This window comes from Esox lucius, chromosome 12 (genome assembly GCF_011004845.1).
Source record: "Esox lucius isolate fEsoLuc1 chromosome 12, fEsoLuc1.pri, whole genome shotgun sequence".
NCBI classification, from domain to species: Eukaryota; Metazoa; Chordata; class Actinopteri; order Esociformes; family Esocidae; genus Esox; species Esox lucius.
Genome location: NC_047580.1, coordinates 25,326,346 through 25,345,955, shown reverse-complemented (window position 1 = coordinate 25,345,955; position 19,610 = coordinate 25,326,346). Strand labels below are relative to the sequence as shown.

Here is a 19,610-nt window from a genome sequence, read left to right as displayed (position 1 = left end):
TGAAATGTAACAGCTGGGCTAGTAATAGATAACATTACCCACACGTCCTCCATTGTTACAGTAATAATTTATTAAGGGATTCTGTTTAGATAACAAACAGTATATGACTTGACAGAATGATAATAGATCTGTTATATCAGTTTCAATGAGTGAGTTGCTTATTACTTGCTACTGGGCCATGAATCATGACATTGCAGAACATGGGCTACTAAAGAAAGATAATTTGTGATTATCCTCCAACTAATGTATCATGCATGATTACAAACACTTCACTCACCACTTCTCAACGGACACATCCTATCAAAATACTCCATCGGGGCTATTTAAAGAACAAGTTCCGGCAGCGGTGAAGGTGTCACCTGAAAATATCCATCCGCGCTAACCGAGGATACAATGAACAGCATTTTAAAGATTGAACGCTCAGAAATTTAATTTGATCGTTTTGCAAAATTACACATTTTGCTTGCTAATGAGACGATATCATGTTAGATAAGGATGTTTTACCATAAATGATATTGAAGATGTAGGTTTAAATGTACCATATGCCTCTCATGCAGTATGGGCTACTTCACTCTGCTTTCCAGTCTGGTTCATTCAATCCTGAGTAGTCCTATATATAGCCGATAGCTTGTGAAAATCAGCAATACGATTTAATTGTGATGGTTTTTATTGTGGTCAAATTTAAAACTAATATTTTGTTGTGCTCTTCAGCAAGCTAAGTCACTTAGTATCCTCCATCTTTTCCAACATTAGGTTTTTATAATTCTGCGCAATTCAGAGACTAGATGTAACAAGAAAAGAGTGTGGAAAAACTAGTACTATGTACTTACACGTTTATATGTTAATGTATCAACAGCATGTATGTATATATTTCTATATAACTAATAAACAATTTGCTTTATATTGATTGTCTACCATGCAGTGGGATGGATCTAAGGTCAAATAATTGATTTGTAAATATGAAAAGAGCTTTTACAAAAACGATGGTATCTACTTTTTTAGGCGGAGGTAGTCACACTCTTTTCACTGTGTGTGTGTGTGTGTATATGTGTTTGACTAAGCTGCCTCGTATGTTGATCCCGATTGACTTCAAGAGATCCTGACATTTGAACATTAGAAGGTTAAACCTCCGGACCAGACCCTAACAAGGTGACACTGTTGTGACCAGTCTACCTGTGTGGTCTGAGATCAAAGATTGGACCACGACGATGACCCAGCCTCGGCCGGACGAGTTCAAGCCGCCTCCGGAGTGCCCGGTCTTCGAACCAAGCTGGGAGGAATTCGCCGATCCTTTTGCTTTTATAAATAAAATCCGTCCAATTGCCGAAAAAACGGGAATTTGTAAGGTCCGCCCGCCTCCGGTGAGTGTGAACAAGCTGCTGGATAGTTGTACAGATTCTTTAAACCCATTTTAACAACAAGAAGACTGACATCAACCACAAACACAGGGGGGTTTAAAGGGACCTTTTCAAGATGGCGGATGAAGGCTTTGTTGATTCTTTTGTGTATCATTAAAATGTTTATGTAGCGAACTACATATATTAACGTTAACTATCTAATTGTAATAACGTTAACATTAGATCACAAGCGGAGTGACTTTGTGTAGCAACAAACAACGTTAGTTAACATTCATTTAAGTTGTTAAAAGTAAAAATGGTGTCTTTTTTTGCGCTTAATTGAAAACGAAACCGGCTATGTAGGGTAGGAGAGCATACTAGTTCAGTTGAATGAGTCGTGCAATGATCCTTTCGAGTTGACTTAAACGAGTCGTGAGATATTTCTTTCGTAAATGCGGTACAGTAGGTGTCAAACTCGCCACTAGTATTATTATCTAGCTACCTCTCTGGTGATCCAATGTCGAAGTCAATCAATGGCCGAGAGTAAAGTATGTCAGTTTACCGAAAAATACTAACGTTAGTTGTTACTGGTTTGCAAAAGAATAATAAACTAGTTAAATCTGTTTACGACGTGTGGACTGACAACATTGGTCCCGAATGCAAGGTTCTAGACTGACAGGTGGGAATTTATTAGCCTAGCGCTTGCTGAATTTGCTAGCTAGCTACATAGCTGTTTCTGTCGTCAAGCGAGAAAACAATAGCTAGCATAGCTAGCTAACTACATACGCATACCATTTGTCTACTATTGAAGATCCAAATAATAGCACGTTTGGCCATGTATTTTTGACATTGTATTTGTTAATATTGTCACTGGTATTTCCAGATGAGTTTTGTAGCTAACCTCACAGAGACGGTTGATCTTGTATACTGTGAATGTTTTATGTCTGTTATCTCTAAGTTGTAACAGCCTTACTAACTTCCCCCTCAAAACCAAGGATAATTCGTATTTATTACACTCCAGTTTGGAGTAGCCTAAAATTTAAAACAAATATCTAACTTTTAAAATGTCTGTTGACATTTGTTAAAGCAAAAAAAAAGTCGCAAACACACACAAAAAAAGGTATTTTCCCTGCTGTATTTACCCTAATATTTTGTAACTATCCTTGAATATCGGATGTTGTCGAAAATTTGTGATAAGTAATTGAATAGATGGATGGATGGATATATCCTTGTGCAATCAGTGGGATGTTCACTCAGTAGGCCCAACCATTTCTTGGGTGTTGTCCTCCATGTTGGCTTTGTGGGAAGTCCAAGCTGTTGAGTTCCATCTGCCCATTTTGTTGGTCTGTTAAAATGTTACTGGGGAATTGTAGTAAATGATCACCTTGAATGCTCATATTTGAACCCTGACATAAGAAATATAAAATAAATATATATATGTTTGTATGTCTGTGTGTGTGTGAAATGAACTGCATGACTTTAATACCTATTTTTCAAATAAATACTCTTACCTATTTTACATAAAACCAAATTTTTTGGGGAGATCTGATGGCAATGTAAAGTGTTTTTGTTGATTTTGACAACAAAAACACTGACAACAGTAGACCCATATTAAGACTAAGACTAGCAGTCTAAACATCTGTTACTGACAGGTGTCCAATATTAGGCTATGACTGGTTTATTGTAAGATGTTCCCATTGTACTGGGTGCATGTGGTGCAGTTTGTGTAATTGTTTAAGCTGCAAAATAAATGTATGACTATTACATTACATGGAATAGTACCATGGAAGGCACATTCAAATAAGGATATTTTGTTGTGGTATCCTTGTAGGATTGGCAGCCTCCATTTGCATGTGATGTTGACAAACTGCACTTCACTCCTCGGATACAGAGGCTCAATGAACTAGAGGTAAGGAGGTAACTTTGAATGATGTGTAGCCTCTAGAGATTAGTTTCTATGTGCAATACCCTTGATATTATGCATCATATGTACATAGTCCTTTAACCCCTTTGAGGCCTAGCCCTATAGTGGGGAATTTACTGATTGTTCAGGCACTCTTACAATGCTGTTCTGTAGTTGATGTGCCCTGAAGTTTTTTTGACCACTGTAAATAATCAACACCTTTAAAAGCTTTGTGAAAGGAAGGTGAAAGGTTACTTGGACAGGAGTCAGTCAGATGGCATCTTCAGTGCACAATATCTTTTGTTGCTTCACATTTCTTAGTCAGGAGCCTGATTATCGCCTCCATGATTTCACATATCTTTCCTTTTCCTAGGCACAGACCAGAGTCAAGCTTAACTTCTTGGACAAGATTGCGAAGTTCTGGGAGTTGCAGGGGTATTCTCTGAAGATTCCTCATGTTGAAAGAAAGATTTTGGACCTTTATCAACTCAACAAGGTTGGGCGTTTAGCGTTTTTTCAAAGTACTATAAATGTACAATAATCCATCAGAAATAGCAGTGACATTCTTAACTTCACATATTTTATTTCAGAATGTTGCAGATGAGGGTGGATTTGATATTGTCTGCCGTGACAGACGATGGACTGCAATTGCACTTAAGATGGGCTTTGCTCCTGGCAAGGCTGTGGGCTCCCACCTACGGTCACACTATGAGCGAATCCTCTACCCCTACAACCTCTTCCAGAGTGGAGCCAACCTAGTAAGTTGGATGGATTCCACAACACTCATGATTTGTCTGTCTTTCTGTCTGTCTGCTTGTTCACTTTTCACTCAGAGCTTTATGCACTAGCTAATGCTGTGTAAAGCACTTATTTCGCTGATCTGTAGGCACGTTAAGCACAGTTCAACCATTGTATTACTGCTGATGTTTTGGAAATATGCTAATCTAATGTCTTATTAGGATAATTGTCAATAATAAATGTGTAGAACTCTGCTGGGAAATTCTATACACTAAATGTATAGGACTGTGAGGGCAACCTGAGGGCATCTTTAAAGCCATTGCTCTAAGTATTTCATTTTTTCTTTAATTTGGCTGCTTTTTGTTCTTTTCCTTGTCTAAGTGATTCCACACAGCTTTGATTATGTTGAGGTTGGGGGTCTAAGGTGGCCCCTCTAACACTGTGAGTGTTACTGTGAGGGAGACTTTTACTCCAAGTAGGTCTTGATCATCTTTGCTAAGTGTTCAGGGCCATTTTCATGCTGACAGATAATGTTTTTGCAAGTAAATTAAAGATTCTTTCTTGTAAGACTACTTCTCCTGTTCAAAGTGTGTACTTAGGTGCCAGATGACTCTGCCAAATGCTGAGCAAGCACTTAACTAGATTTCTGTCCTGCAAGGAAGTGAGGGAAGTACTGTTCATCAGATGCAGAAATATGGATATTTTGTATTTTTTTTAAACAACCAAGATATCAGTTGTCTTTTGGCCAACACAATACATTCTTGTTACTTTTTTGGGTTAATGTTCATTTGTATTTATTCTGATGTTATATATTGTTTTTATGAGCATATAAATCCTTACTGCCCAGATAAGAACATAAAAACAATTTCAGGTGGTCTAAGAATTTTGCACAGTACTGTATGTTAGCACTTTGTTTTTAACTTTTCAAGCTCTCTTTTGCTGTAGACACCAGAGCTGGCTTCAAAGCTGATGCGTTTAGTGTCTTCTTCTGAACTCGACACGGTAGGTCTGCCTCATAGATATTATCTAAGAATGGCTGGTTGACATGTGCATGAAATATTATGGACAAATATGTTAGGCTGCATACAACCACTCTTTGTTTGAAATGATCTCATTATGTTTTATCTGTGCGTTGTTGACATGGCTTGGGCCCTTGCTTTCATAGACATATGTGTTTGCCGTGGCTTTTCTTTTCCGTGTTTTGTACATTTCTTTAACATTTGTAAATTTGACTTGATTTTCCGTATGAATTGTTTAACAGTGCATTATAAATTAAGTCTCTATGTCCTGTGCTATGGTGCCGATGCCTGCAGTTCGAACAGAAGCCAACCCTGCTGGCTGACACAAGTGACAAGGAGTACAAACCCCATGACCTGGCCGAGAGGCAGCAGTTTGTCCAACCAGCCGAGTCCTGCTGCAACAGTGCCCGCAGAGCAAAGCGAATGAGAACTGAGGTGGATGCTCTTGTCGACCAGGGCCTCACACACTTGTCAGAAGAACTCCTCTCGAAACCAGTAATTCCAATTGCATTAGCCTGTAACCATCTACTATACTCTGTGCTAATTAAATTCTTAAATAACAAAGTGGAGGGGTTGCATAAGACAAATTGAACGCAACTTGCCTAAAGCCTTATGGCTGTTCTCTCAATTATTAATGAGTTCAATGAGGCACATAGTGTTTCTCCTTTGTGTGTATAGTTTTTAACATAACTGGTGTTCGTTACAATCTACTTGTCCATCCACAGTCCAATTGTGTGAAGACTGAAGTTGGAGCTGAACCCTGTGAGAACAATAGACCAAACCTGAGGAGGAGGATGGGATCTTTTGTTGCCAAACCCGAGCCAGGTCGGTACCAATACGGCTTTACTTCCGCCACATAAGAGTTAACACATAATATTATATCTCTTCAACATCATTTAGTTGTATACTAATTACAATCAAGCCATGCTTTCCGACAAGTCTTGTGTTTTAAGCGTATATGTTGGAATAATTGTTAGACATTTGGGCTGTGAAATATGACACACCATGAGTGAGTGACTTATTTGGAGGAATATCGATTTTTGCGTATCAGGATAGAATCTTTTTACATTAGACTGTATTTTACACTCTTGACAGCGTTGCGATATGTTTTGCACTAATTTGCTGTACCCCTACCCAACTGTATCTTCCTGTTCTTTATAGCTTGTAGCATGTTCTTTTTCAACAGGGACCCAATTTATTTTCAGCATGACTGATCAAAACAAATTTTCTCTTGGCTCTCTTTTGGCACTTTGCAACAGAAATATGGGGCTGGTTGTACCCGTTGGTCGTAACTGTGTCGTAACTCTGTCCAACATAAAAAAAGAAAAACGTTTTCAGACCTAGCAGTTATACTTTTTGCACCAGCTGGTTTGTAGGGAGGGGATGTACTGTGTTGAATTGGGAACATCTTCATCATGACACTCATAAAATAGTAATAAACATTTTTAATTGTCAACCTCAACAGGCTTCTGGAGTTCCCTACGCATTAGTCAATTGCAAAATAATGTATTCATTTATGTAGTAAATTTATATAGTTATGATTCAGTATTTTGTCATTACATTATAATCATTCAGTAGTATTCTTTCCATCCAGTAATCACTTATTAATCCATCTAGTTGTGAAGCTATTCTTGCATAGTCAGAATATTGTCTGACTATGCAAATTAACAGGGGAAGTTACATTCCCTGCAAAGTTCGCAACTGCCACACAGCATAGTAACAGCATAGCAATGGGAACAGGTTTGCAGTTATCATTATGAAGTTTCATATCTCATGTAGCTACGCCCGACCTAACATTTACAACCAGTGGTCTATAGTAAGCAATATATTTGGAACATTGTATCACGATATAATCACAGTATTGACTCCTGACACGTATCACATCGGCACACCAGTGTTGTGATAATATCATATTGTAAGGTCCCTGGCGATTCTCAGCCCTATTATTCATGTTATATCATCTTGTGTTCTTCATTATGCGCACTTGTATTATTTTTTATAGAAAAAGAAATTCCCATCCTAGTGAAAGAAGAACCAATCGAACCGATGAGCGAGACTGAGAAAAGCAAGTCTCGGTACAAGAAAAAGACGGGTCTTGATGTCCCACCCCCTGCAGTGAGTGTAGTAAGTAACATTTTTCTACAGGGTATCGGTCGTTTCAACAAATGGCATCCCAAAAGTTTGTAAATTGTAGTCCCTTCGTTTATTTTTAAATATGTTATGTAGTTCAAGTGGCGGATCCATTTGTTACATTTTTGTTTTGCTTGGTTATTAACGTAAGTGAAGACGAGCACCTGGAACATGTATTTCTCCTGATCTGTAGGTGGATCTGTATGTGTGTCTGGTGTGTGGCAGCGGTAGTGATGAGGATCGTCTTCTGCTGTGTGATGGCTGTGATGACAGTTACCACACCTTCTGTCTCATACCCCCTTTAAACGACATCCCCAAAGGAGATTGGAGATGCCCGAAGTGCCTGGCTCAAGTAAGTACTGACATCTACTCACTTCATTACACATTAAACCACGTTCAGGCTTGACAGTATATACTGTCACCTTTGTGTGTGTGATATAAATCTGCCCAGCTGTGAACGTTTGCTACTATTGTACAAAACGTTAATCCAAGCATTTTTTCCTAAATAGAGTCAAGTTCATATTTACTGTGTTTTGTCCAAATTGTTATCGAGGAACGATTTCAAAGTATTTTCTTTTTACAGGAGTGCAGCAAACCCCCCGAAGCCTTCGGCTTTGAACAAGCTTACAGTGACTATTCTCTGCGGGCTTTTGGAGACATGGCGGACTCGTTTAAATCGGATTACTTCAACATGCCTGTTCATGTAAGTCAAACATGTCAAGGAAGATTTAGAAAGTGTTGCAATTGACCCCGTCACCTGTCGAATGTAATTGACTGTTTTAGCGTTTCCTTGTGTTTGTTTCAGATGGTTCCCACAGAGTTGGTGGAGAAGGAGTTCTGGCGCTTGGTGAGCACCATTGAGGAGGATGTCACGGTTGAGTACGGAGCAGATATTGCCTCAAAGGAGTTTGGGAGCGGATTCCCCATCAGGAATGGAAGATTTAAGGTTGCAGAAAAGGATGAGGTACGTAGCTGTGTTTAAATGAAACTAACCAAACCAAGTCAGTACATTACAGAAAAAATTGAAAGCATAGAAATAAGAAGATACAAATGTCTTTCTGTCTTGTCATTGCACCATCGGTAACGCTGTAGGTCTGAGGCAGGGTGTAGGTGCGGGGAGAACGGAGGACGTTTAATAAAATAACTGAGAAGTTCCAAAAACAACCACCACCACGAAAACGGAAGCAAACAGAATCAAAATAATGAGTCAACAAGAAACACTAGGGAAAGAGGAACTTAAATAAGGACAGTGATGAGAAACACAGATTAGGGCAATAACAAAAAAAGTCCAAATGATAGAGAGAGAAGGGCGTTGGATCTCACTGCCTGCCGTGGCGGGAGGTGACACAGTGAATCCGAAAATAAATTAATCTGCAGTTTTTTCCCCCTCTCTTGCAGAAATACCTGAAGTGTGGCTGGAACCTTAACAACATGGCGATGATGGAGCCTTCGGTGTTGACCCATGTCACAGCCGACATCTGTGGCATGACTTTACCCTGGCTTTATGTGGGCATGTGTTTCTCCTCCTTCTGCTGGCACATCGAGGACCACTGGAGCTACTCCATCAACTACCTGCACTGGTACTGATGTTTGTCATGCACTCAACAAACAGTTGGAAAAAGTGCAGCCTTGCCTGTTGTCATTGCCATGTTGTTTTCACATCTTTTTTTGTATATTATTTTCATATATTGTTTTGCTAGATGTTCTGTACGGTGTCAGGGTAATATTGTATAGTGCTTTGAATACCTGATTTGCATGTTGTTCCGGATCAAGCCCTGTGATTAGTTTTCTGTTTTTGAAAGGGGGGAGCCGAAGACATGGTATGGAGCACCTGGCTTTGCTGCAGAGCAGCTTGAGGCCGTGATGAAAAAATTGACCCCAGAGCTGTTTAAGGTCCAGCCTGACCTGCTCCACCAGCTGGTCACCATTATGAACCCCAACACCCTCATGTCCTATGGAGTACCGGTCAGTCTTCTTCTCAGTGTAACTAGCCTGGCACCCATGTATAGAGTACAGAGCATTGCGTATTAGATATGTCATTATAGCAACAGAGAAAAATCTTGTTGAAACGGATCTTTCCTTTGTCCCCAGATTTACAGAACCAACCAGTGCGCTGGTGAGTTTGTCATCACCTTCCCCAGGGCCTACCACAGCGGGTTTAACCAGGGCTTCAACTTTGCTGAGGCTGTCAACTTCTGCACCGTGGACTGGGTAACAATAACTTTGAACTTGTTGCTTTGGGATTACACTTCCTTTTACTTACTGAACCAGTGCTTCCTCCAATACTCATTGTTTTCAAGCACCATTTCATTGTTTTACTGAAGAGGACTGAGCTAAGCATGTCCTCTGGTACATATGCTCCTCATTGAAACATTGTGTGGGTGGATAACGTGAAAGTGTGGTTAAAGTGGACTGTGTTCTTGGTCAATCTCAGATGCCATTGGGCCGCCAGTGTGTGGAGCACTACAGACTGCTGCATCGCTACTGTGTTTTCTCCCATGATGAGATGATCTGCAAGATGGCCTCCAAAGCCGACAGTTTAGACGTGGTCCTGGCGTCAGCTATCCAGAAGGATATGAAGGATATGATCAGAGAGGAGCGGGAACTACGAGATAAAGTCCACAAGATGGTAAGGAACGCAGACATTCAAATATAAAATATTGTTTATTCTTAGTGAATCCATATTTTGTCCATTTTGAACTACTCGATTTTTACGGGAATATAATGTCAGTGCTTTAATTTTCACAACATAGTATATTTATAACCTGAACCTGAACACTAGAAAAACACCATTTTGATGAATGCATTTAGTTGCTAATCAAACGCTAATGAGACATGGTTCTGTCTAATTAGGAAGAGCAACAGTCTCGCCCTCCCCTCTCTGGGGTCTCCAGTTAAACCTCAGGGTGCGGTTTTCCTCTGTCTCTCCCAGGGAGTGTTACGTTGTGAGCAGGCAGAATACGACCTCCTGCAGGATGATGAGCGGCAGTGTGCCAAGTGTAGGACCACCTGTTACCTGTCTGCCATCACATGTCCCTGCCGCCCAGGCCAGCTGGTCTGTCTCCACCACATCCAGGACCTCTGCCCCTGCCCCGTCACCAACTACACACTGAAGTGAGTCATAATGCTCTGCCCCGTCACCAACTACACACTGAAGTGAGTCATAATGCTCTGCCCCGTCACCAACTACACACTGAAGTGAGTCATAATGCTCTGCCCCGTCACCAACTACACACTGAAGTGAGTCATAATGCTCTGCCCCGTCACCAACTACACACTGAAGGGAGTCATAATGCTCTGCCCCGTCACCAACTACACACTGAAGGGAGTCATAATGCTCTGCCCCGTCACCAACTACACACTGAAGGGAGTCATAATGCCCTGCCCCGTCTCCAACTACACACTGAAGGGAGTCATAATGCCCTGCCCCGTCACCAACTACACACTGAAGGGAGTCATAATGCTCTGCCTCGTCACCAACTACACAGTGAAGGGAGTCATAATGCTCTGCCTCGTCACCAACTACACAGTGAAGGGAGTCATAATGCTCTGCCCCGTCACCAACTACACACTGAAGGGAGTCATAATGCCCTGCCCCGTCACCAACTACACACTGAAGGGAGTCATAATGCTCTGCCTCGTCACCAACTACACAGTGAAGGGAGTCATAATGCTCTGCCTCGTCACCAACTACACAGTGAAGGGAGTCATAATGCTCTGCCCCGTCACCAACTACACAGTGAAGGGAGTCATAATGCTCTGCCCCGTCCCCAACTACACACTGAAGGGAGTCATAATGCTCTGCCCCGTCACCAACTACACACTGAAGGGAGTCATAATGCTCTGCCCCGTCACCAACTACACACTGAAGGGAGTCATAATGCTCTGCCCCGTCCCCAACTACACACTGAAGGGAGTCATAATGCTCTGCCCCGTCCCCAACTACACAATGAAGGGAGTCATAATGCTCTGCCCCGTCCCCAACTACACACTGAAGGGAGTCATAATGCTCTGCTCCGTCACCAAGTACACACTGAAGTGAGTCATAATGCTCTGTTTTCCATGATACCCTGAAGAAGACAGCTTGTCTGTCCAAACATTGGTATTAAATTATTGCATTGGAGCACATCCGTGTGCAGCTTCCTTATTCTGTAGAATAATTTCACTCCACCAGCCAGCACCTCGCCTAAACAGGTGTGCATTTTCTCCACCTTTAACTCACGGCTTCCATCTCTGTGTACACCAGTTTTGGGATGTTCCTAATTAATAGTTAGATGACCAGGTACATGGAGTTACTAACTAATCAGAGACATTAATAGATTATTTTTCACCCTTTTTATTTAATTGATCAATGGTTAGTTATGAACTCCCTTTACCTGGTCTTTTAGTTTACTAAACTTTCCTAAACTGGGAAATAAGGAATCACACCAGCTCCTTTTATTCCACTTTTGTGTTCCTGGTGTCCTCATGTCCTCTCCTTTGGATATGAACTAACTGATATTTCTTCGTGTTCTTCTCCCAGTTATAGATTTACACTGGATGATCTGTATCCTATGATGAACGCAGTGAAGCAGCGAGCTGGGGCCTATGATGAATGGGCCTCCCAAGTCACAGAGACTCTAGACGCCAAGCTGGACAAGAAAAAAAGTAAGTTAACTTAGCCTGTCTGTATTGTGTCCTCTAAAAAATATTTTTTAAATCCAGAAATAGGTCGTAATCTGGGTTTGCAACGCTGCCCTTAAGTGATGAGTCTTGAGTCCATCGGTTGACATTCATTGCGTTTGACTGTTTTTCCCTCCAGGCCTGTCAGTCCTGCGTTCCCTCATTGACGAATCAGATGCCAAGATGTTTCCTGACAATGACCTGCTGCGACAGCTCCGCGTCGTCACCCAGGACGCGGAGAAGTGCTCCTCAGTGGCCCAACAACTACTCAATGGAAAGAAGCAAACCAGGTGCCCATAACACCTAACACAGTGAGAGGAAGAGTTTCGCTGATCCCGTTTGATTTCTGTTGTTGTAATGATTGTCTCCTGTAGGTTTCGGTGTGGTGGGGGCAGGACTCAGAGCCAGCTGACTGTCCAGGAGCTCAGGTCATTTGTCCGGCAGCTTTACAACCTCCACTGCAGCCTTCCTCAAGCCCCCAAATTAAAGGTACTGTAAATACTGAACATGCCACGCAATTGATATCATGGCTTTATATTGCAGGTGTTAGGAAATGAAAGGACAATAGAGCCTTCACAGTCATAGGCTCCGCCTCATACCTTCATTGAAAAGAAATAAGGCGCGGTTGTGTTTCCACAGAATTGTATGACACACATATCTATAGAGAAAGACACTGGACATGCGTCAGTGAAGCTGGGCCACACCCACCATAACATCTAGACATGACTGTGTAATCGGTAATACCAGGCCTGCCAAAGACAGTATTGTCATAATAATAATAATACATACATATTTGCATGTACAGCTCCAGAACAAATTAAGAGACCACTGCACCTTTTTCTTTCCTTTCCAAAAAAGTTGAAAAGGAAGGTTTTGAGGAACAGAAGGGTTAAAATTAAGAGACCAATACAAATTGAACGCTTCTGCTACTCACTCAAAACTTTTTCAACATTTTTGGAAAGGAAAGAAAAAGGTGCAGTGGTCTCCTCATTTTTTCCAGAGCGGTATACAATGGCACACACAGGAAATGGCTGATAGGAGTTATCCAAACAGAATATCCAAAATGTGTTTGTTTTTTTTGAAGATGCCTTGTGTCTTGCGATCAGAGCGGATTGCAACCAGACTTTTAGGGTCATGGTTTCTCATGCGGCGCCTGTGTTCAGGTGTGCCTGTTTTGAGTGCCAGCGACACGCAAAGAGACTGAGACACTAAACAACTTAGATTTCCAGCAGACCCAGAACAAGTCAGATTTGGAAATGCATATTAAAATGCGAATGAAGGTGGAACACCCTGCACCAAGAATGCACATGGACATCCCTGGAGGATGGAAACTTATTTTTTATTTTCGATAAAGGTGCGTGGTGGAGCATATGAGTTTTGTCCCCGCACTGCTGTGAGGATATACGCTTGATCTCACTATCAGCTGTTAGGGAATACAGTTGGAATTGATCAGCTTAAACATGCTAGTGTTTAAAAAAATCAGAGATCATAGAGAATTGCTCTCAAGATAATAGTATTGAACCTGAATATAACATCTAAATTATCGATCAGTGTAGAATCTGGTTCATTGTATGAATGGTGTTTTTAATCTCAGGAGCTCTTGAATCGCATTGAAGACTTCCAGCAGCACAGTGAGAAGTTTCTGGCTGCGGAGATCCCTGGGACAGCGGAGATCCATAGACTTCTGGACGTTAGCTTTGACTTTGACGTGGAGCTCCCGGAACTTCCGCTCCTCCGACAGAGGCTTGAACAAGCCCGCTGGATGGAGGGGGTGCAGGAGGCCAAAGCCCATCCCTCCAGCCTGAACCTGGAGACCATGCGGAGGCTGATAGACCAGGGCGTGGGTCTGACCCCTCACCCCTGTGTGGAGAAGGCCATGGCCAGCCTGCAGGAGCTGCTCACGGTGTCTGAACACTGGGAGGACAAGGCCAGCAGGATGCTTAAGGCCAGGTGAGGGCATTTTGTGATAGTTTCAGTCTCTCTTCTACAGCTGTAATCTTGATCTGTACACCAGGGATGTGCTGTACACCAGGGAATCCAATTCTAAAGACAGTAGGCCTACATGTAGTTATTGGTGACACATTTAAATCGTCGTCTATGCTCATCTGATCTGTGTTGTTCTGGCTCATTTTCACTTGAATTTACAATAATTGTGTCCTCTTAGAGGTTCAACTGTCGGTCTCTAAAAATAATTATTTTTACTGAACTGTCTCTACTCTTAGCCAAACTGGTAGTCCTAGCACTTGTGTTCAAGCTGGAGAGGTTTTACTTAACTAATGTACAACAATTTACATTGGTGACTAGATTACTGATTTGTACATTAGCAGAACCATGTCAGTGTCCCTGATTTTGCTTCATTTGAATTCCAGCTAGTGCAAAATGCTGCTGCTAGAATATTCAACAAGATCTTCAAAAAGTGAGCATGCATATCTAGTTCTGCCTTCATCCCATTGGTACCCAGTGCTTTTAATAACCACTGTCACCACCGTTTTCAGCTTTTTAATGGCATGGCTCTCCAAGGAATGTGCATCTATTCTGTGCGCTCCACATATCCACGGTTTAACTTTGAGTCTTTTCCAGTCCAGTTTTAATTGTCTGCATCTTTCTAGAGCTAGAGTTCATGCAGTTTTTCTTTCTAGTCATTTTAGAGCTTAATTTGGTGAGAAATACTGTTCTCTTTATCTCATTGAAGACTGCTGGATAGTTTTGTTTATGATTCTTTATGATTTCATTATCAGTTTGTTGAACAATTTCTTTATATTAGAGTTGTGCAAACTCCCATACCACAGAAACTGTATATGTAGCCTATGCAATGGTTTTAAAGTGTACAACTGGTTTCAAGGGGACAGTAGAGATGTCTATATAAATCTGCTTAAACTAAATTATCCATCAGTTATCTGAAGAAAACATTGCATGGTTCACAACCACCACAACAGTGATGTCTGCTAAGATTAGAAAGATCAAAAGATTGAACTTTAATTTACATTGAAAGATGGTGTGAGTAGCAACAGATTGAGGTGAAAATTGTCTACGTTTTTTTCCTTATAGTACATTCATATATTTATGAATAATCCACACCTAAAAAATGTCTCCATAATCCATACTGATTGATAAATTATTTATGCTTCCTGGCAGCTGGATAACTGGGCCCCCTTATACTGGTGACTGACCAGTCTTCTGACTTAACTGTTGTGATTTCTTCTCCACCAGGCCTCCCCTCTCTATACAAGCCCTCTCTGAAGCCGCGGAGAACGTAGCGCAGATCCCCGCTCACCTCCCCAACTGTCTTCTGCTGAGGGACTCCATCAGTAAGGCCAGAGAGTGGCTTCAGGAAGCTGAAGCACTCCAGGTATGGAAGAACAAAACATCATGTCTTCACACAGAGGTTGTCAAAGGAGGTCGAAACAACACTTGCAGGAAGGACTGCTCATGTTTTGTGCACTTTATGTACTACTTTGGGTTCTGGTTGCTCTTTCAGGGTGAAGATTCCATTCCACTGTTTAACGACTTCTCCGATATGGTGACACGAGGACAAGCCATCCCAGTCCACCTGGACCCTCTAAAGCAGCTAGAGTCCCTGTTGTCAGAGGTGCATGCCTGGAAAGAGTCTGCAGCTAAAACCTTCCTCATGAATAACTCCCACTTTTCTCTGCTTGAGGTAATTTTGTAGTGGCTGCAGCTCTGATCGGTGGACAATATAGCAGTTTATTTCCCAGAAATGGAGTCACCAAAATCTTTAACTTGTTCTTTCCACAGGTTTTGTGTCCAAGATGTGAAGTTGGAACAGGGTCCCCAAAAAGGAAATCCAGAAAATCTAAAGATGCCTCTCGCCACAGCAAGAACATGATGAAGCTCCACTGTGTCAGTGATTTGGAAAAAGCCCTGTCTGAGAGCCATGAGTCTGCATCTGCTGTAGGTAGACCTACTGTACTTGTTGAGTCTGTGCTTGACTCAACAGAATATATATTTTTTTTTTTCTACAGAATGCATGTTGAAATGAATACCTTTATATTGTGTCAAGACGGATTAGATAAAGATATATAGTCCACATATAAACCACAAAATTCCCAATGACAGCTAAACAGTGCATGTAGAAGAGATTTATTGTGAGATTTAATACATGGTTTGGGAGATATCGATCAGAGTCTGCGCCCTCAGTGGTAGTACTGTATATTGGCTGTTCTGTTGGTGTGTCAACCGTCAAACTTCTACTTAGTTAGATTTTTACATGCACTCTTTGTAAAATCCTTAGATGGCCTTTTGCTACTGTATCTACCTATAACTTATTTCACCACTGGCACAATACCTTCTGGGGTTTTCTGACTGGCCCATGTGTAGGAGATAAACCGGACAACCTCATTTAAACATCTGGAAAAAGGATTGTGAAACAGATTGGAATACATTTAGTCTTACTGTTTGCAGGAAGTACAATCTCGATTGGCATAAATAGAACGTAGCCACAGTTTGCTCTAAAGCTTGTTATTATTGACTGTTGTTCCAAGCTGAGGATGTGAGCGAGTCTAGAGGTTGGTAAACCCACTCTTCGCTCACAGTGCATTTATTTTTATGTTCAGTTGTATATTTCACCCTGAATCCTCCATGATGAAAACATCCTGCTCTTGATCTACCAGACCTTTTTGCCTGCAGTAAACCATAGTGTCATTAATTAAGAAAAAAGCAATTTCTGCAAATCCTCCCCCCAAATCAAGTGTTTACACAATCCTCCCCCTCCTACTAGTCCACATTTGGGAAGAGCATGCCCAGAGTTCCTGGCCGAGTGGTACTGAAGCAAAACTGGAGTGGTCCAGAATGCCGACCACTTCCGCATTTTTTAACCTACTCTGTGTGTTCAGTCTAAACTAGGTGCTCTCCCTTTCACTTCACTTTGCTCATAAGCTGTGGTACCAAGGTACTCTTATTTCCCCACCTGTTCAATTCTTTGGTCACCAATGGGAAAGCCTTTGGAGCTGAAGTCTACGATTAGGTCACTGGGCTTGGTGTCAATCAGACCCACCGTACCAGGTCACCAGAATTAGATGTGCAGGTCATGTTGGACGTGGCTGGCATTGACATCTGAATTGCTTTTATTTACCAGCTTGCAACCCTGAGGGAGGTGCGGTTAAGGGAGATGGAGGCCCTCTCCTACCTCCGGGCAGCTAACGAGTCCAAGCTGCTCCCCACGGCCGACTGCATGGACCTGAAGGTGTGTGTGTGCCAGAAGCCCCCGATGGGAGCCATGTTACAGTGTGAGCTCTGCCGGGATGCTTTCCACAGCGTGTGTGTCAGGGCACCTTTAGACGCGCGTCCCGCCCAGGCCTGGTTGTGTCCACGTTGCCAGCGCTCGGCGAAGCCTCCCCTGGACGCGGCCCTGGGCCTGCTGGCGGAACTGCAGCGAACGCGGGTGCGTCTGCCAGAAGGCGATGCCCTTAACTATTTGGTTGAAAGGACAGTGAACTGGCAACACCGGGCACGGCAGCTCTCTGCCTCCTACGGCCTACCGGACCTGGAGAAGAGCTGTGCAACACCGCCATCTCCAGATGGAAAGGTGAGTCCAAACATTTTAGATGTCTATCCATTCTTCAGTGATAGAATTTAGAATTAAAACATAATTATATTGATTAATGACTAGATTAATTCTTTTTTTCTTTTTTCCAGAAACTACCGCCACCGTGTTTGACGCTGGAGTGGAACAAGACAAGCCATAATCAGATGGTTTTCTACACCGAGCAAAGATGCATTCCCCTGCAGGGTCAGTTCTTTTTTACTATAGCAGTATTTTACAATAGTTTGCTCATCAACTGGACTAGAGGTTATTTTACTGATTAGCTACGTTGTTTTTGTGTTTGAAATGCACTCTATATATTCCAGCAACCAGAGCAGGTAGCTAAGAACTGTATTGTATTTCCTATTGACAACCCTGACATCCTGCGCTGTCTCAGGTTTGAGTGTGGAGTTGGAGGAGCTGATGGTGGAAGGCCTCTTACTGCAGGTATCCCTGCCAGAAGTCACACGGCTCTACCACGTGTTATTGAACGGGCTAAGAAGGCACCACACCAGCAGACAGACGTCACCACAAGACGACCCCACCCTGGACCGTGAAAAACAAACACTCAAGCAGTGCCATTCTCAGGGAAGAAACTCCCCACAAAAGGAGGTTTGTCGGATCAATTGTACGGCATGGATTTGTGTGATTGACCTGTAAAACCATTTGGTTTATTACAGTCACTGTTGAAAATGAAGCTTTAATACTATGTTATGTTTGAAATCCTGTCAGGACGGCTTGAAAAAGGAAGTAGTTAGCGGAGCGGAGAAGAAGGCCAAGCGGCGTCTGGAGAGGGGGGCTCTGGAGGCAGAGCACAGGGACAAGGCCAAGAAGCTCCAGAACAAGAGACAGAAAATGAACATGGAGAAAAACCTGGAACGCAGGGCGGCGTCTACATCCTCATCTCCCCGCTCCGACGTCTCTCACTCAGATGACTCTGAAGAGGAGATGGCCGTGTGTCCTGCAGAAGGATGTCAGCAGCCAGAAGGAGATGAGGTTGATATTGCTTCTTTGATGTATCACCCACTGACATAATTAGATAATATGGGAACAAATCTAATAGCGTGAGACGAGCAATAATGTATTGATTATACACAAGGCCTCTTGGACTGACTTGTAGAGTTTTAAGAGATCAAACCAAGGAGAGGGTGAAATAATGCTTGGCGGTTTGTTGTAGAGAATGAAAAATGCCTTGAATGTTTCTTATCTGGCTGGTGTTTATGTTTATTTATTTGCTATTTACTTAGTAGGGTTTTGATTGATTTCAGGTGGACTGGGTCCAGTGTGATGGCAGCTGTAACCAGTGGTTCCACCAGGTCTGTGTGGGTGTGACGGCCGAGCTGGCTGAGAAGGAGGACTATGTGTGTGTCAGCTGTACAGTAAGGAAGGGCTGCTGAAGAAGTCAAGAGAGATCGGAGGGAGAGTTTCGGAAGGAAAGCTGGAAGAATCTCAGCAACACAAGTCAGGATGTGTCACAGAACCTGCCCTCACGCTCCCACAACCAAGCCCCTCCTTTCCCCCGGACCCTTTGTAACAACGGTGCTAATCTTCTCTATCGGATTGTTGTCCAGAGCTATACTGTTTGGTTACATTTTTGTATTTTTTACATCTTTTTCTTTCCTCCTTTGAACTTGTTTGTGGTTGTGACCTGATGTGGAGTCAGTGTGCTGCATGGGTTTTCACTGCATTGGTGGTGCAAAGGAGTGAAACACTAAGGCACCCTGCAAACATCCAAGGATATATTACAGTATATTATCATGGAACTTCCTTGCATGCAAAACCAGAGAAAGCGGGTGTGGGTTAAGGTTTTCCTCCTCCCCCATTAAAGAAAATAATAAATAATGTAATAGAGAGAACTGTATTTTTTGGAAAACCCAGTGCTTAGTACTTGCATCTGAATAATATAATTATTCTGAATTTTGGGTAGATTAGGTTTATTTATCTGAGCAATAATGTTTGTCTGAAATGAATTCAATGGCTTGGTCTCTGAACTGTGTTGGTGGTGCTTCAGCAGAGGTTTGATGTACAGAAACAGAGCGTGTACAGGCTGTGGGCTACACAGTTGTGGGCGAGCCCTGTAGCAGACAGGAATAACTGTTTTGGCGGCAGTATACAGTATGTGCTTGGGTGGGTTACTTTGGGAAGGAATTGAGAGGGGTCGTTTAAGACATTGCCGTTTATATTGTGGAATAAAAACCTTTTGTTTAAATATCTAAGGGCCGTTTTTAATTTGGTCCACTAGATGTCCTCGTGTGGTGTTAATCAAAAGAAGTAATGTG

At 42.3% G+C, this 19,610-nt stretch overlaps 1 protein-coding gene across 2 annotated transcripts; it reads left to right on the top strand.

Annotated features, from left to right (window-relative positions):
• The first annotated feature begins 1,033 nt into the window (after positions 1–1,033).
• Positions 1,034–19,540, top strand: kdm5bb (lysine (K)-specific demethylase 5Bb). Of its 2 annotated transcripts, none has more exons than XM_029124336.2 (28): positions 1,034–1,361; positions 3,169–3,246; positions 3,614–3,736; positions 3,831–3,998; positions 4,924–4,980; positions 5,292–5,432; positions 5,723–5,822; positions 7,000–7,121; positions 7,321–7,479; positions 7,711–7,830; positions 7,933–8,091; positions 8,526–8,707; positions 8,930–9,092; positions 9,219–9,338; positions 9,562–9,756; positions 10,060–10,241; positions 11,650–11,774; positions 11,929–12,079; positions 12,164–12,278; positions 13,384–13,739; positions 15,000–15,138; positions 15,268–15,447; positions 15,546–15,701; positions 16,885–17,334; positions 17,445–17,538; positions 17,729–17,943; positions 18,064–18,327; positions 18,600–19,540. In XM_029124336.2, exons 1-28 carry the CDS (start codon positions 1,209–1,211, stop codon positions 18,726–18,728), a joined length of 4,596 nt encoding a protein of 1,531 aa, XP_028980169.2. In that variant the 5' UTR covers positions 1,034–1,208; the 3' UTR covers positions 18,729–19,540. The 2 variants fall into 2 exon arrangements, with proteins under 2 accessions (XP_028980169.2, XP_028980168.2); XM_029124335.2 differs by having other exon boundaries at positions 5,292–5,492.
• The last annotated feature ends 70 nt before the right edge of the window (positions 19,541–19,610 follow it).

Coding starts and splice junctions, on each gene's coding strand:
- kdm5bb (XM_029124335.2), top strand. CDS start 1,209: ATGACCCAGCCTCGGCCGGACGAGTTCAAGCCGCCTCCGGAGTGCCCG. Junction 8,708..8,929: donor TCCATCAACTACCTGCACTG/GTACTGATGTTT, acceptor TGTTTTTGAAAG/GGGGGAGCCGAAGACATGGT. Junction 17,539..17,728: donor AAGATGCATTCCCCTGCAGG/GTCAGTTCTTTT, acceptor GCGCTGTCTCAG/GTTTGAGTGTGGAGTTGGAG.